The sequence below is a fragment of the Equus quagga genome, chromosome 14 (assembly GCF_021613505.1).
Source record: "Equus quagga isolate Etosha38 chromosome 14, UCLA_HA_Equagga_1.0, whole genome shotgun sequence".
Taxonomy (NCBI): Eukaryota; Metazoa; Chordata; class Mammalia; order Perissodactyla; family Equidae; genus Equus; species Equus quagga.
In genome coordinates, this window is record NC_060280.1 from 52,777,987 (window position 1) to 52,794,971 (window position 16,985).

At 37.7% G+C, this 16,985-nt stretch overlaps 1 protein-coding gene across 1 annotated transcript; it reads right to left on the reverse strand.

Annotated features, from left to right (window-relative positions):
- Nucleotides 1–4,512: 4,512 nt before the first annotated feature.
- Nucleotides 4,513–16,258, reverse strand: MMP13 (matrix metallopeptidase 13). Its single transcript, XM_046637600.1, has 10 exons — nt 16,136–16,258; nt 15,808–16,049; nt 14,985–15,133; nt 14,676–14,801; nt 12,244–12,405; nt 10,718–10,835; nt 9,576–9,709; nt 8,453–8,612; nt 6,567–6,670; nt 4,513–5,880 (listed from the first exon to the last, which is right to left on the reverse strand). Exons 1-10 carry the CDS (start codon nt 16,256–16,258, stop codon nt 5,780–5,782), a joined length of 1,419 nt encoding a protein of 472 aa, XP_046493556.1. The 3' UTR covers nt 4,513–5,779.
- Between the last annotated feature and the right edge of the window lie 727 nt (nt 16,259–16,985).

Consider the following 16,985-nt stretch of genomic DNA (forward strand, 5'->3'; position numbering starts at 1 on the left):
GAACTATAAGATGCAGCAGGTGGGTTTTGAATAATGTGAGTCCAATTCCATTACAATCCAGATTTGAAAGTCACAGATTCACTGGATATCAAGTACTTATCATTGTTCCTTGCTCTGTTGATATGTGGTGACATTATTGAATGATTATTTTTAGTGGGTTATAATGATTTTAAATATATGGAAGAGAAATTTTCATTCTCTCAACACGTAATTTTAGGGACTAATTTTGACCATTCAAGTCAGATAAGATACCATAATAAATTCTTACAAAAATGGCCATGCTGTTGTTATAAACACAGCACATCTTTGATTTTCCAGAGGTCCTTAATAGCTGTAGTCCAATTTGAGTACATGCGAGCAGTGAAATAGAGAAAAGTTAAGAAATCCTAAATCAGTATTTCTTGTGCTCTAGAATATCAGGCAGGTATAAAAGTCCAAAAAGATTAGAAAAACTAAACCATGTGAGAAAGAAACTGTGGAAACCTTAAGCATTCTCTTCCCCTAAACTTGACATTGTCCCCAGGTAATAGGCCTGGTCACTTGGTGTTTTCTTCCCTCTGCTGCCAGCTAGTTTGGTTGCTCTTGGAGTGCCATTGTGTTCTCTGTGTACATTGCGTGTTTTGTGGTTCACGTTGGAGTCTGTCACCTGAGATGATGTACAAGCCCTAGCTCCAAGGGACCTGCTGCAGGTCTCGGAGGCTGGGCATGACACAACATCCTGACTCTCACCTCCGTGAAGGAAGCTTTAGAGTTGAGGAAATAAGTGACAGGAGCACATAATGACTAAGGAAACTGGAGCAAGCTGTTCTTGAATTCCTGCTATTCAACCTTATTTGAAAGTCAATGGCATAAAGTCGAGAATTAAACCATCAGTGATTTGGCCAACTTCCCCATCTCTACACTAAAGAACAAAGCACTGCTTTTGTGACATTCAAATTATCTGACATTTCCTCATTTTCAAAAAAGTCTTGCTGGTGCCACCTAGTGGAACGATTATGAACCTCATAACTTCGTGATGAATCCTTAAAATCAAGGTATTTTCTGTGACTGGCAATTAAACTTGGTAGCTAGTCTGGTGGCTATCTTTCCATGAAGTCTGCTATATATGTATTGGTGTTTTTATTCTGACATGAGGATGTGGAGATCAAAACATTATTTTTAATTTAACATGAAAGTTCTCCCAGGATAATTTCAGGGGCAAAATCTTGTTACATCAGCATGGGATCTTGTCAATTGCTCCTATTTCAAAAACATGTGGACTATTGGTTCAGTTTGAGGGGTTTTTCAAACTTTTCACCCTCATGATCTGATAAAGAGCCTACTACCAGCTGCAATTCAACTTGAGTGCAGTGCATTTGCCAGGAACACTAGCTCTGGGAAATGCACTCCAACATTTGTGGACATTGTATTACTTCTCATAAGACATTCATTTGGTCTCCTCACATCATTCATAAACATCTGTGTGAACAAGCTACCTATATTTTAACTGTAACTTATTTCCTAGCAGACCCTGTGAGACCAACTGCTCAACTCATAACGAACTCTTTTTAAGTACCACCCTGCCCTTTATTGGTAAGCTCCAAATAGACATTTGGTATAACATGAATTCGCTGTTCTGGCCACAATGGAAGGACATTGATCTAGGTAACACCAATCAGATTGGAATTTGGTATTGAGACTGGAGCAGAGATGCAAGTTGGGAAATAATCCTGACAATGTATCTCTATCTATCCATTTATCTATCTATCCATGCATGAGTGGGAGACTATGCAGACAAATGATAAAGCAAATGAGAAAAATTTTTCTGAAATCAAGTTGCACATCTTTTTAAAAATGAGAGTAAAAGAAAGTAAATGATGTTCCATGTTCAGATATGTTTGGAAAACCTTGTTCAACAAAGTTAAACAGCTTCTTTGCCACAAGACTGCTTGTAGCCTTTAATATGCTGGTATACACTGTGAATCTTCTGGGGGACACAGTGTTCCCCAAGATCTTACCAGGAAGCTTTGAGTACCGTTGACACCTGTGTAATCTCCCTCAGAAAAGGAGTCACAAGGAACACTTCTTTAAACATTCTCTCAGGGACCGGGGGAACTGAGGGACCTGAAGAACTTGTTAAAACACAGATTTCTGGGTCCCAAGCCAGAATTTTTCATGCATTAGGTCTGGGCACGGAATATGCACTTCTAACAAGGCTCCAGGTGATGCTGATGCTGCTGGTCTGCAGAACACACTTTGAGAAGTACTGCTCTATGCAACCTTGCCTACGCAGAGAGGAATTAGAAACCATCCACCTGGAGTTTCCCTGACTGCTAAGTCGTCTGTTTGAGACTGGGCTGGCGACAGTGTGTGGCCTTTTCCTACACCAGGGCAATTCACTGGGCTCCAGGCCAAGAGAGAGGCCTTCACTGGGGAAGTACTTCCCAGGACTTGTAGCGAGACAGATGCTGACCTTTCAGAATAATGTTGATAAAAACACCCATATGCTCCAAAAGTTAATGCTTCCATCAACTGACTCAGTTACCAGGCACTAGCTATTCCCATGCCAATCCCTAGAATAATCCATGATATTTTTTTGTTGCTGTTTCTTGATGTACTGCTTTTCATTTGTCATTGTGAAAGATAGGAGACACATGGTTGGATCTAGGGGCTTCCTGGGTACAGTTTAGCCATTCACACTCTGCCAAATCATCATAAAACACTCCTGTAACTCTCAACTAGGCTCCAACAAATCCATTCCAGTCTGTAGAGATGAGCTTGGAGCCCTTTCCCTGATCCCCTTCACTGTCCGAGGTCACTCATTCTTCATGTTGGTTCCAGTATCTCTTCCATTGTAAAGCTTTTCTTTTCTTTTCTTTTCGAAGATTGGCCCTGAGCTAACATCTGTTGCCAATCTTTTTTTGTCTCTTTCCACTCCCCAAAGTCCCCCAGTACATAGTTGTATATTCTAGTTTTAGGTCCTTCTAGCTCTGCTGTGGGGGACACCACCACAGCATGGCTTGATGAGTGGTGCTAGGTACATGCTAAGGATCTAAATCAGCAAAATCCTGGGCTAAGCCGAGTGCACGAAGTTAACCACTCGGCCACAGGGCCGGCCCCTGCAAAGGCCTTTTTTTTTTTTTGAGGAAGATTAGCCCTGAGATAACATCTGCCACCAGTTACCCTCTTTTTGCTGAGGAAGACTGGCCCTGAGCTAACATTCATGCCCATCTTCCTCTACTTTATAAGTGGGATGCCTACCACAGCATGGCTTGATAAGCAGTGCATAGGTCCACACCCAGGATCTGAACCTGCGAACCCCGGGCTGCTGAAGCAGAGCAGGCAAACTTAACTGCTGTGCCACAGGGCTGGTCCCCTGTGAAGCCTTTCTTGACTGCCCTCCTGTGCCCGACCATGCTATATATGCAGTAGGTAAAATCCCTCTTAGTAAAGGCTCTCAGAGCATCCTTTTTCTTTTCTTTATCATAGCTGTAATTTACTTACTTGATTAATATCTGTCTCCCCAGTTAGACTGTGAGCTCCAAGAAAGTAATGAGGTTTTGCTCTTCAATGTATCCCCAGCATCTACTTAGGTTCTTCACACATGATAGGAGCTCAATTAATATTTATTGGATGGATTGATGGTTGGATGAACTATGTTCCACTCCAAGTGGAAACCTTAGACATTAAGAATCCTATGAAATTGCCAAGGAAGATGAAATGTGCATAGAATGATGTTGGGGGTACACTGGGAGGAAGAAATCAGCAGTACTCTCTGCACCCACAGCAAGTGGTCGTTGCTCCCCTAAAAGAGCACTTAATTTACTGAATTTTGATTGCTTTATCTCCATAGTAGAATACAAAATTTTCAGGGGTAGATGTCAAGTTTTTCTGGTTCATCTCAAGATCTTAGGTGCCTTAACAGACACTTATTAAATGTTTGGGGATGGGCAGTGCTTAAGAAAACAAAAGAGACCTAAGGTCTTAAGCTCAGCGGACCCTGATGTTTCTAAATAGCTAGTGTTTGCCTTCCTCATTAGAGTTCCCTTTCTCCCAGTATTTCTTCAGCTTTACCAAAGCTGCTCATCCTCTCGTTTTAGACATCACAAAATTAAAGCTCAAAGAGATTAAATGACCTGCCCAAATTCACATGCAACATTCAAGGCAGAGTAAGCGTTAGAACTCAGTCTTCCTCACTCCAGATCCATCGCTCTTCCCACTGCATTATCTAGTAATACTCTCACAGGGAAGACTCTGAGGACCCCATGGAGCTGATCTAGGGAAGCTGGCCCAGAAAGCAGGGCTCATCAGCTCCAGGCTGACCAAACTCTACCAGCACTTTAGTTACCTAGCCTGGTACAACTAATTCTGAATTCTGAACTTAGTCTTCTTACAAATGAACAAACGAAACAAAAACAATGCGTGAGCTACATTCACCAAGAAACATTGGCAAGCAAAAGGAGTAATTTAAATGAACTCTTTTTGTGTGAAGAAAGCTTAAATTTACACGAAAAGACAAAATATACCATATAACACTGTCCATTGAAAATGTCTTTTTTTTATTATAAACGATATAAACACTTCCTAAGACATTTTGCAAACAAAATACATTTTCTTTTATTTGCCTGAGTCATTATGAACAAGATCTCTCAGTACAATGATTCTTCCCTCAATGGCCATTCATATACTCAGTAGGTGCCCAGCTCCAGGCACTGTAAAAAGTGCTGAGGGACAAAAGAAGGAGAGAAAAAAGACACTGTTCCACACCCTCAGGAGGACCAAATTTACGAACTACTTTCATCATTTTGCATGTCTCGTTTTTAACATACGTACTTCCAATTTATAAGATATATTTTAGTCTATATCTTTAAGAAATAGCCTATATATCCAAGGTACACTGGACAATTAAAACAAATATCTTGATAAAATAGGGTTAAAACACTACTTTTAGTCTTAAATAATTAAATGTTTTTCTAAAAAGTGATGCCGTGGTCTTAGATCATTTTGATAACAATATTAATTCTTTACTTTGATATTTTTGAAATACCTGAAAAATTTGATGCAAAGAGAGATTTTCTTTCTTTATCTTCTATAAATATGCAAAAAAAATTTGTCTTCTTTGAGAGTTGCCCTTGAGTCATTGTCAACAGTGAAAATTAAACAGAATCCAAAGGCCACATCTACTGTCCTCAGCATTAGACCTTGTTTCCTATCATTAGTGACTTTATACTTCCCTAATGTCTATATGAAGAGGGACATGTACATCCAATATTTTCAATGCAAAACCCAAGTCATTTCTTTGGAAAGTCGTTTACAATATATTTATTACAGACATTTCCCCTTGATTTATCTTTGTTGGTGTATGGCTACCATATGCTCCCCCCAATTCCATTTTTATACTTTTCAATAAAGATGATTCATTAACTATATAAATGTGATTTACTTTTATGTCTTTGCAAAGTTTCCTTATAAATATATTAAAAATATGCTAGCTCTCTGTGACAGACCATATGTCCCATGTTTAATGTGGGAAATACTGTCAGCTGCTGCTTCTGTATGGCACACAAGAATTAATCATCCTTAGAGATACTGAATTTCATTATTTTAAAACTCAATGTGGTTCCAGCCACGCATAGCTGTATAGATACTACATATTCAAAGATAACTTACTAAAGCTCGTTCACAGAACTAAGCTTTCCTCTGATACCTCTTCTTCTCCCTGCACACCACCCCCCCCATATCACTGGAAGTATTATCCCAAATGCTTTCCATGATTTAAATAACAATATTTAAAAGACATTTAACACCACAATAGAGAATTCGTTGGCATGACGCGAACAATACGGTTACTCCAGATGCTATATTCAAACTGTATGGGCCCGTTGAAAAAATAGATATAACCTATAAGAAAAAGACCAAAAAGAAAATTTGAGAGTTTGAAAATAATAAAGGTTTCCTCCAGCTGACATTAAAAGTCCAATCTGGTAGATTACACTTTTGTTTTTAGCATGTCAACAATTATCTTTATAAACCCTGCTAATTCTTTAATATGTTGCGTATAGTTTAAAGGGGGGAAAAAGGTATAAAGGTTCCCAGCTCTCCTAAATTGTCAACTTGAATTAGTTGTTGTTTTGCCATGAGTTCTTGTTTTGGTGCTTGAGGTATTGATATGAATTACTTCTTGTACATTAGGGATAATATCTTTTTTCATATATAAGCAAAAATCATTATATAGCTATGATAGTTATTGGTCTTTATATGTAAATTATTCCCCACTCTACCCCTGATTTGAATTACTGCAATAGTCTTTGCATCTTGGCATCTTTAAGCATAATTTAAAGTAGTATGAAAAGTTTGGCATCTTTTATTCATAGAATTAGCAATCATTAAATAAAATGCTCATTTATTCGAAGCATGCTATTTTTTATTTGCTGCCTGTGTAAGTAGTCACACAAGAATGACTAATTCCTTAACTGCCATACATTTGTTAGCACATCTAAGTCCTGTATAAAAATCCCTTATAAGGGAAAAGAGTTTGAAGGGCTACAGAAACCCTCTATTAAGATCAATGTAATGGAACTAGTTACCATTTTTCTCGTAGACAGCATCTACTTTATCACCAATTCCTGGGAAGTCCTCTTCTATTAGTCTGGGGTAGTCTTTATCCATCATACGGTTAGTATCATCATACCTATTTAAAAAAGAAAAGAAATTCTTAAGTAGGTTGTATTTCTTAGAAATCACCTTAGAAATGATATAATGGCTATAATGGCACCTTCAAAAGTTGACAAGAATTTTAAAATTTTAAGTACATTTAAAACATCTGGTAGCTTTTGAAAATTGAGACTTGTACTACTGAGTGTATAGTGGATGCTTGGTGAGTATTTTTTGACTTGCCTAAAGGCCATCTTTGTAAAGACAATTACAAGTTCATTTTCATTTCACAAATTGCATATATGTTATAAAAGTATGCTATTAGGAAAGTGTTCTTAGAGTGAAATAAGTAGGTTTATGCATTGAACAAGTATCTTTTTATCTCCCTTACACTACTATATGTAAGACAACTTGCTAAATGCAGTAATGGATACAAAAATATTTAAGGTTTAATTTCTGTACTAAAAAGTTATAGGGACATATGGTGCTACTAAAGCTAGAAGGGGAGCATAGCTTTCCCCTTCCATAAGTACATATTCCATCCTCCTCCTCCTTCGCACACACCCACACCCCAGCCAACCAAACACATTCTGAAATTAGCCTAGGAGAACAGCTTCCCATGAGGTCCTACTGTTACTGTTAATGATGAGAGTTTTATATGTCCTTGAGGAATCTTCCAAAAGGTAAGAACCACTGAACTATCAAGAAATCTAAGACAAGTACACACATAACTGCAGCACTAGACAGTAGAAGCTAAGCATCACAAGAGAGTAACAGGAAAGGTCATGAGAGTGTAAGAGAAGGAAGATAACCTCAGAATGAGATGGTCAAAAAAGACTTCGTAGATGAAATGGTGTTTCAAGTTAAGTGGGATTCCAAGAGGGAAAGATTCAAGGAATGACCTCCCAACAAAGAAAATTGCATAAGGGAAGGTTATGGGGAGATCAAAGCACAGGGCATTTGCGATATGGTAAACAATTCATCTTGAATCAACCACAGACCTCATATAGGATATGAGGACTGGAAGATAGAATCTGGAAGAAATTTTTAGAGCGGTATGAATGTTATTATCTGAAATAAAGAAGTCAAAAGACAAAGATAATATATGCAGGAATGTGTGTGGGTGTGTGCATGAGTGTATATAGAGAAAGTAAAGCTATCATATGAAACATTTCAAGTGTTGGGTACCTGTGAGATACTCTCATCTTCTAATATAGACATGGATCTGGGCTCTTAAATGTTGTCGATGTCAATGCTGTTTTAAACTCTACATATGTTTTTAATATTCCAACTCCACTAGTCCTTCAAAAAGGGCTGACTTTCAAAACTACAAGTCTAGCAGCTTCCTGGCTATCCTTTCCAATGGATCAGCAGACTGCAGAAAAGGTGGCCGTCTCTCATTCAATCTGTTCCTGTGTCTATCCGTGTGTCCTTTCTGGCCACAGAAGAGGGAGCTATGCATAAATCACGAGAGGATGTTAAGAAAGTGAATCCAGGAGAAATATCAGAAGGAGTGAAGATGTCAAAGTAAAAGAAATGGTTGTAGCAGAGTCAAGATACAACAAATGGCTAGGAAAGAAAAGAGAGGCTCAGAAGAGATGAAAATTCTATATATACATGTGTATTTTCAAGAGGACTTGAGACTTTTAAATACCTGTCTGAGGATCTACTTGCAGGAGCTGACATGGAAGAGAAATTAATGTGACTGGCTTGACATTTTAAATAATGCATGAGATAAGAATTTCAGTAGTGAGAGCTGTTCGAGACTCATTTCCCTGTATGACACCAGATGGCGGGTCAGTAAATAAGGCTGCCTTACCTCCAGACCTGGTTTCCTGAGAAGAAGAGAGTCTTCGCTGTGTCCTCAAAGTGAACAGCTGCACTTATCTTTTTAACGTCTTTTGGAAATCCCAGTTCAGATATTTTTTGAGGATAACCTTCCAGAATGTCATAACCATTAAGAGCCCAAAATTTTCGGCCTAGAAAAAGTGAAAGAAGGTTTTATTATCCAAGGAAATCTATTAGGACTTGCACGTGTAGACATTTACTTTAGCAAAGAAAGACTCATCTTATACATTTATAAATAAATTAGTGCTTGCAGTCACCATGTTTATGAAACATAGAAATAGCATTCTTCAAACAAAAAATAGGATTTAAGATCTTAATTTCCTAATTATGAGTACAGCCTACCAAATATCATATTTAATTTGGCAACTTATTGCCTCTGAACATTAAATTGGAGCTGGGTGAAAAGTACATTGATTTCTACAAGAATAAGGAACACAGTAGGAACAGTAAATTAGATTGAAAACTCAAATTTTATACCAGATAGAAAGCTATTTCCTTCTCTAAAAAGTAATTTCATTACAGCATTAATTATAATAGTCAAACAATAGAAACAATTTCAGTAGAATGTTATATAGTCATTATAAATTATAAACATAAAGATGGAGTAGCAATTTGGAAAATTTTCCATGATGTCAAGGGAACAAGTACAATATTTAAATGTATATACGCTTAGGAAAACAAATACTTAAAAACAAGTATTATACATGATGAAGGGCCAGAAAAGAAACTGAGAAAATAAAATACATTGACTTTTCAAAAAGGAGAATTACGGATAATTCTTTTTCAATTTTTCAAAATGTGCATTGTTATGTTTGATCAGTAAATAATTTTTAAGAGGAAATAAAAGAAAAAAACTGACATGATTGTTATGAAACAAAGAGTAAATATGTTAAGTAATAGTGTCGAATTTTTACTTGTCAAATTTGGGGACACTTGGTAGAAAGGTTTCAGGTGCTTTCTGATTTTCCTTTTGTTGTATTTGGTTCTAATTTAGGGATATTTTCAGGAGTGATCATTTTACTAAGTCTCTGGTAGTGCCGAGCTCATCACTGCCTGCTTTGGATATGTGGGAGGCTCACCGGCGGAAAGCTTACCTCTAAAGATGAAGATAAGGTCTTTGGAAGGATGCTCATAGGCAGCATCAATACGGTTGGGTAGTTCTGGCCAAAATGATTTTGTTAAAAACAGCTCTGCATCAACCAGCTGAGGATGTAGGCGCCAGAAGAATCTAACACAAGTATAAATACAGAGTTTGCTGTCACATTTTTAAGTGCAATAAATAATTGCTATTTATTCTATCCTGCAAGCTACCTGTCTCCACATCCATACAGATAAGTTAGAGACCACCATTCCCTATCGCCTGTGAAGGGGGAAAATTTTTCATTTCCCATTAAGTGCCAGTTAAACAAGCTATTGCTATCCTAACTCTGGCCTAAAGTATTAAAGTTTAAAATTTCACAGGGCCTTTGGGAAGGCCAAAAGTCCTTTGTAGGTTGAGATCATGCTTTGTTCAATTTTGCATATCTTGCAAGTGACAAGTAAATGTATCAGGCACTGTGTTGGGCTCTGGAAAGAAAACATGAGTTACACAAACTATGTCTTCAAGATCTCATGGCCTGGGGAAACTGATACATGAGAAAACAGCTGGACTACAATGTAACTAGAGCTATAGCAGAGGAGGTGGGAATGCTGCTGGGTCACAGATGAGGGAGAAATTAATTGATGAATGAATAAAGGGACAAATAAGCATATTAGAACAATGTCAAAATTAAAAATTAATATTTCAATTTTTGTTACCTACAGGATTACGTGGTAAAGCCCTCCCTCTCTCAAACTTCAGCATAAGTTACCAGAACCAAAGTCTTTTCACACCAAAAGGAATTTGGGTGGACATTACGAGTAACAATTTACTAACATGATAATCGATTTCAACATTCGTCTGTTCTTTAAATAAATAAATTGGATTTTTATATTTACTTGATTATCTTTATAAGAAAAACTACCATCAAAGGTATAAAAAGAAGCTGCACAACACCAAGATTATCCACTGAAAAGTAAAATATTTATCCGTTATTTATTTCATCTGAAATATGTAAATAAACTGCCCAAAGGTCTATTATTTTCACTGTTAATCTCACTTTTCCTTGGAAACTTGACCAGATGTCTTGGAAATTTGCAGACATGGCTTCACAAATGTTTGCTGCATGCAGGTTTTATAAAATAATATCAAGAGTACCTGTCTTTAAAGACCATTGTTTCTCCTCGAAGACTGGTGATGGCATCAAGGGATAAGGAAGGATCGCATTTGTCTGGTGTTTTGGGATGTTTAGGGTTGGGGTCTTCATCTCCTGGACCTGCAGTGATAAAACGAATGATAGAAGTTACTGAGGATGATCTTACTGGTAACCTGATCCTGTTACTGGAGAGTGGGAGAGGGTGCCCTCCAGGGAGGGCAGGAAGTCCTGCCGCTCCTACATAGTGGTCCCAATACCCTGCAATCCTGCCTCCTGCCTCAGGGCTAATGAGATCTTGCCAGTGGGCCTGCACCTTCTGCTTTCATCCTTCAAGACCCCCTGAGAGCCACGTCAATTGCAAATTTAGATTTCTTGAGATGTAATAGAAATGGGGTGAGAGGGGAGCAAAAAAAGACTTTGAGGAAATTTTCCCCATACTTTGCACAACCTATTGACAGAATGCTCTTGAGAAACACTTTCCTCTTAAAACCATTTCTGATGGTACATCGTCTCTGTGGGAGCCTTCATCTTGGCTCTTTCTCTTGCCTATTTTATCAGCAGTCAGCATCAGCTTAATGTTGCTTCACCAGTTTTCCACAGTGCAGCTGCATCTCAGTGACGAGCCAGGCAGGCCTTCAGCAACTCTGACATGACTTGTCACAGGTCTGGAACTTCTTCACCAGCTCATAATGAGAGCAAAAGGATTGCGGGGCACAACAGTAATTCCAAACACCTTTTTCTCTCCCTAGTCCCTATTAGTTCAATCATCAAGTTCCTTGGTGACAATACTGTAGAAGTAATAAGAATTGTAAAATACTTGTGCATATTTACACTAACTACTACAGTAAATTTAAATCTAGAGGGTGAAATAATGGGTAGGGTGACATGAGCAAGTTTTCTGAGCTATGTGCTCTAGAAGTATTTTTACTGATGACTGTGCACTGTGGCTTTAACTCTATTTATGGCAGGTAATGTTGTTTCTTTGGGTTGGAGTTTAATTATTTTGTAAATATTATTAAAAATTGGAAGGAAAACAAAAAGGAGAGATTCTCAGAATGGTCACTGTAGATGTCGATTAAAAACTACCACAGGCCCCTTGTATGGTTTCTACTGTTGCAAATTAGAGAGTTTGAAAGAACACCCAGAATTTATAAAAAGTGGTTAAGATCTCACTTTCACCCTCAGCTGTGTTACTATAGAAACACTAAACTCTACAGGGCTTAGTTCTTTATTGGTTAAATGAGGAAAAAATATTTTCCTTTCTTGTGTCAGAAGTGTTTTGAGGCTATCAAATGTACCTTGCAATGTATAAAATACAAATATAAGGAGTTATATTCTACAAAAACTGTGGGGAATGGACTATTTTCTACTTGAACAGGTGGTTTGGTTTGGAAAGAAAAAATGGGTATGTTTTCCAGGTTTTAATAACAAAACCAAGACAGCCGCATTGGCCACGGTAAATTCACTAATCATTTAGAAAATAAATGTATATATCTACTCTGCTTTTAAACTGACAAATTAGAGTTACCATAGAGATACTGGATCCCTTGTACATCATCATCAGGAAGCACAAAGTGGCTTTTGCCAGTGTAGGTGTAGATAGGAAACATGAGTGCTCCCGGGTCCTTGGAGTGGTCGAGACCTAAGGAGTGGCCAAACTCGTGTGCAGCGACAAGGAACAAGTTGTAGCCTGTAAGAAAACAAAGAAGCAATGGAAAAACAAGGGACTACAATGACCAGTCAACGGAAGGAATGTTATTTTCCTCGTCTATTTTGTATGTCACTATTTCCCTTTCTTCGCTATTTACTCACTTTTTTTGTGTGCTAACTGCGTTTTATTATTAATAGTTGTATTTACTCGGTTTTTCAAGCTAATATCTAGTCGCTTAAAGAAAGATTTGAAGTATTGATTTAATCCTTATAAATAACTTAATGCTTTCTTTGATTATACTGCCTACACAGTTAGAATGTCAAGGGATTGTTCTCGAGTAGTTAGTAATCAATAAGAATTTACTGTGAAGACAGTAGTAATCGTGATTTGCTCTTTGTCTTCTCAGGTCAGATGAAGAAAGTGAACAGGGATAACTCCAAATGAGGAGTTATGGAAATCACATAGGGGTTCATATATTATAGGATGCTGCCTAGAACATCATCTAAACAGGAGGCAGCATCCGAAAGGGGTGCTGACTAAGTATGGAAGAGTCATTAAATAAGGTCTCTGGGAATTTACTTGGGAACAAATTCCAACTGAATGATCCTTTCCAGGATTTCTCTAGACTCTAGAATTTAAAGAAACAGAGACTCTGGACATGATCGGCCATTTTTCCTCTTCTCTAGAGAACTACTGTGCCACTGTATTTACGTTATCTCCCCTAGTCATTCTTTCCACCAATTTTTAGCCTCCTCGTACTAGTAAGTTGGAAAAAAGATAAAAGATTAAAATAAAAAGAACACATGAAAGCTGGAGCCAGTGATTTCAATTTGACCTTAAATACCCTTTGCTATCATAGCCAATTCGTGAAGAAAATGCGTACCCAGCTTGGTAAATCGTGCAGACCATAAGAGCAATCAAAGTTCACATAATCTGAGTGACAAGTAATTCTTCACTGAAATGACTAGTAATGGATAACATTCTTGGCCTTCAGCTAAAAATTAATCCTGATTAGCTTGTAGATGTTTTTATTCATTTCAGTAATATTTCAAACCCAGAACTTATGCAAGCACCAAAAGCTGAGGCTTATTGTGACTCTAACTTAACAATACTAGATATTATTCTTTTTTTTCTAAAATCATTCTTACCTGTGAAATATTCAGAACATAAATATTTAAATTCTCGCCTTTCTTTCCAAAGACAGATTGGAGGCATTGGAATTGAGGCATTAATCATTTAAGGTCCAGTTTTACTCTTTGGAAAAATAATGTTTTTAATTTAAATGAATGATAAAATTACCTACCTGTGAAGACTACTTCTAATTGTCACAACTAAGTATCAATACACCTCCAAAGTTAAGTCCTAATTGGAACAATCTTTTTTTTGTGTGTGTGTGAGGAAGATTAGCCCTGAGCTAACATCTGCTGCCAATCCTCCTCTTTTTGCTGAGGAAGACTGGCCCTGAGCTAACAGCTGTGCCCATCTTCCTCTGCTTTATGTGTGTGACGCCTACCACAGCATGGCTCACCAAGCTGTGCCATGTCCTCACCTGGGATCCAAACTGGTGAACCTTGGACCACCAAAGCAGAATGTGCGGACTTAACTGCTGCGCCACCGGGCCAGCCCCCTGGAACAATCTGTCTCTTCTTCCTGAATTAACATTCCCAATTCTATTGAGCTTTGAAGATTCAACTACTGACTGAATTCATTCCACACTCAGTTTTATTTTGCTCTTGTAAATACAACATTCATTTGGTCTGTCTCATGCTGTTTGGAGTAAGACACTCTATTTGTTAGGGGGATATTTATAAAATCAGTGATATAGGCAAATTTGAAACAAGTAAATCATATAACAGGGAACAGAAATTTGGCTGGACTCGTGCCATTAGTATTTCTACCAGGAGAAAAACTATTTCAATTCACATCCAACTCATCTACGACCTACATATCCAGCCCTAATACTTTTTACATATGTATTTGCAATAACCTGTACTTCCCCAGCATGCCTAAAGGTAATCCACAGTAAACACGTTGGTTGACAGGAAGACATTTTGGTCCTATTTCAAAATTAGCTGGTAGCCCTCAAGCCACTAAACTAAGTAGATTTTGCTCATTTTTAATGTTTCACATTGGTTTGTAGGAATGTCACTTGTAGACACTAATATGTACAAGGTAAATGTTTAATTATTTTAGAAAATATAATCAAATGTCAAATATAATTCACAGTATGCTTAACTTCCTATCAATGGGGAGGTCACTGTCTAATCTAATCTAGTAATCATGAACTACATCTTCATAAGAAATATTACCTTTGGAACTGCTTGTCCAAGTTTCATCATCATCAAAATGTGCATCTCCACCATAATTTGGCCCCGGAGGAAAAGCATGAGCCAGCAGACCAGAGGGTCCATCAAATGGGTAGAAGTCACCATGCTCTACAAAGAAAGCAAGAATTAAGAACCTAATTATACCCAGTAGTGTCTAGCTAAAATAAAGAACTGGTGAATTTTTGTTGAATTCTGTGAAAGGTAATGAATGACTGAAAAAAGGAGTAAAAGAATAGAACCAATTAAGGAGCAGACTATAAAAATGTTTCAAAAATTATTCTACATCATTACCTTTAGTTCCAAAAGAGATCATGATATCAGCAGTGCCATTGTAAAGTCTGGTAAAGTTCAGAGGTGTGACATCAGACCAAACTTTGAAGGCCTTTTTGAATGCCTTTTCAACTTCAGAATGAGTCAGATCAGGGGTATAATTCACAATTCTATTCAATAGAGAAAGTCTTAATTAAACTTTTGGAGGGTGAAAGCTATTTTAGAATATATTTCTTGAAATACTGCTTTGCAACTCAAAAAGTGATAATTCCTCTAAGAGGTCTGTTGTTTCAAAGAACTTATTAACTATGATGCCATATAAAGATAAAAAATGAATTAAATCAGATATTTGAATAAATCCAAATATCTGACCATTGGGCACGTTAAGTTTAAAGTATTCAGGTGTTTAATAAAATTTTTATTGCATGCTAAAAGTTTGGAATTGTATTGCTATAGCCTTAATAAATGAAATAGCTCTGTAAAGTTCCCAGAGAGTGGAACTCTCCATTTTTAGCACTGTTGCCATAAATATGCTTGACATACTACATTTTCAAATTTTACTGAACCTACTTTTCTATTTTGATTTCATATTTAAAGGAAATACTTTGAGATTTCCAATGAAAAGTAATGCTGGGCTAATGCAACAATAATAGATGTTATGAGACAGTCTCATCAACAGCATGAAAGTTATTCCTGGACTGACTGAACTTCCAGTTAAATATTTAAGGCCTACCTAAAAACAAGGGACCATACATGCCCTGTCATCTGTAGCTTATGCTGAAAATTAGACATAATGCTATAAAAAAAACTAACAAATATTAAAGAAAGATAGTATATGATTTACCTGTAGGTTAAATTCATTTTAGGCCATTTGAGAGTTCGAGGGAAAACATTGTATTCACCCACATCAGGGACCCCACATCTTGGTTTTTTCATGATGTCTAAGGTGTTATCATCAAGTTTGCCAGTCACTTCTAAGCCAAAAAAAGACTGCATTTCTCGGAGCCTGTCAACCACGGAGTTCGCTGCAGTCTTCTTCAGGATTCCAGCAGGATTAAGGGGATAGTAGTATGATTTCAGGTAGCGCTAGAAGAGACCAAAATGACCTGCTTTTAAAAGAGAAGTGCATCTATGGGATGTATCACACCACAGGAATTGGCAAGATACTCTACCTCTGCAAGCTGGAAGTCTTCCTCGGACATGTCATCATCATCATCATCATCATTGGGAACAGGCAGGGACCAACAACGAGTCCAGCTCAAGAAGAGGAAGGCAGCCAGGACACCTGGGTGCATCTTGAATGGTTGTGCCTGGAGGCTTCTGCCTTTCCCCGGACAACTACCTTTACTTTTATAGGCCTGCAATGGTGAGTCATCACTTATGGAGAGGTTTCAGCTTCCTAGTCAGTTGAAGGTAAACATGCTTACATGGCGATTTTTTTTTTCTCCCAAGAAGTGTGGTTTGTGGTAGAATTTGAGGGAAACACAAAATGAGGGCATCTCTCGATTCAGCAGGGTCTCAAAAACCATCTGGCAAAATAAACAGCCTCAGCATATTTACGGATACTGTGGGAAGAAGCAGAGAGCAGTACATTTTTCACTTCAATTAGCAAAAATGTTTTTCCCTCTGCAGGAAAGCAGCTACTTTTACTTTTTCGGATAAGAATATCAAGATGGTGCATTTACTTCCATAAAGAGAAACCTAGGCCTACTTCCAGAATGGTTATAACCTGGTGAGTTCTAAACTTCATTTTCTCTAGGGCAACTACAGAGGGAAATACTGTGTGTACCCGAGTGCCGTGGAACTGGACCAGAACCCAGTCGGGAGACTCAGAGCTACTATAGCATATCTATAGGACTGAGTGCTGTGGTTGGAATTTTGAAAGCACTCGTGTGACGTCTTAATGAACATGGGGTCCTGCTTGAATTTCCTACAGGTCCAGGCAGAGGTAGAAGAATATATTGGAATACAATACAATGGCTAACACATATTGAGGGATTACTACATGCTAGGTTTAAAAGG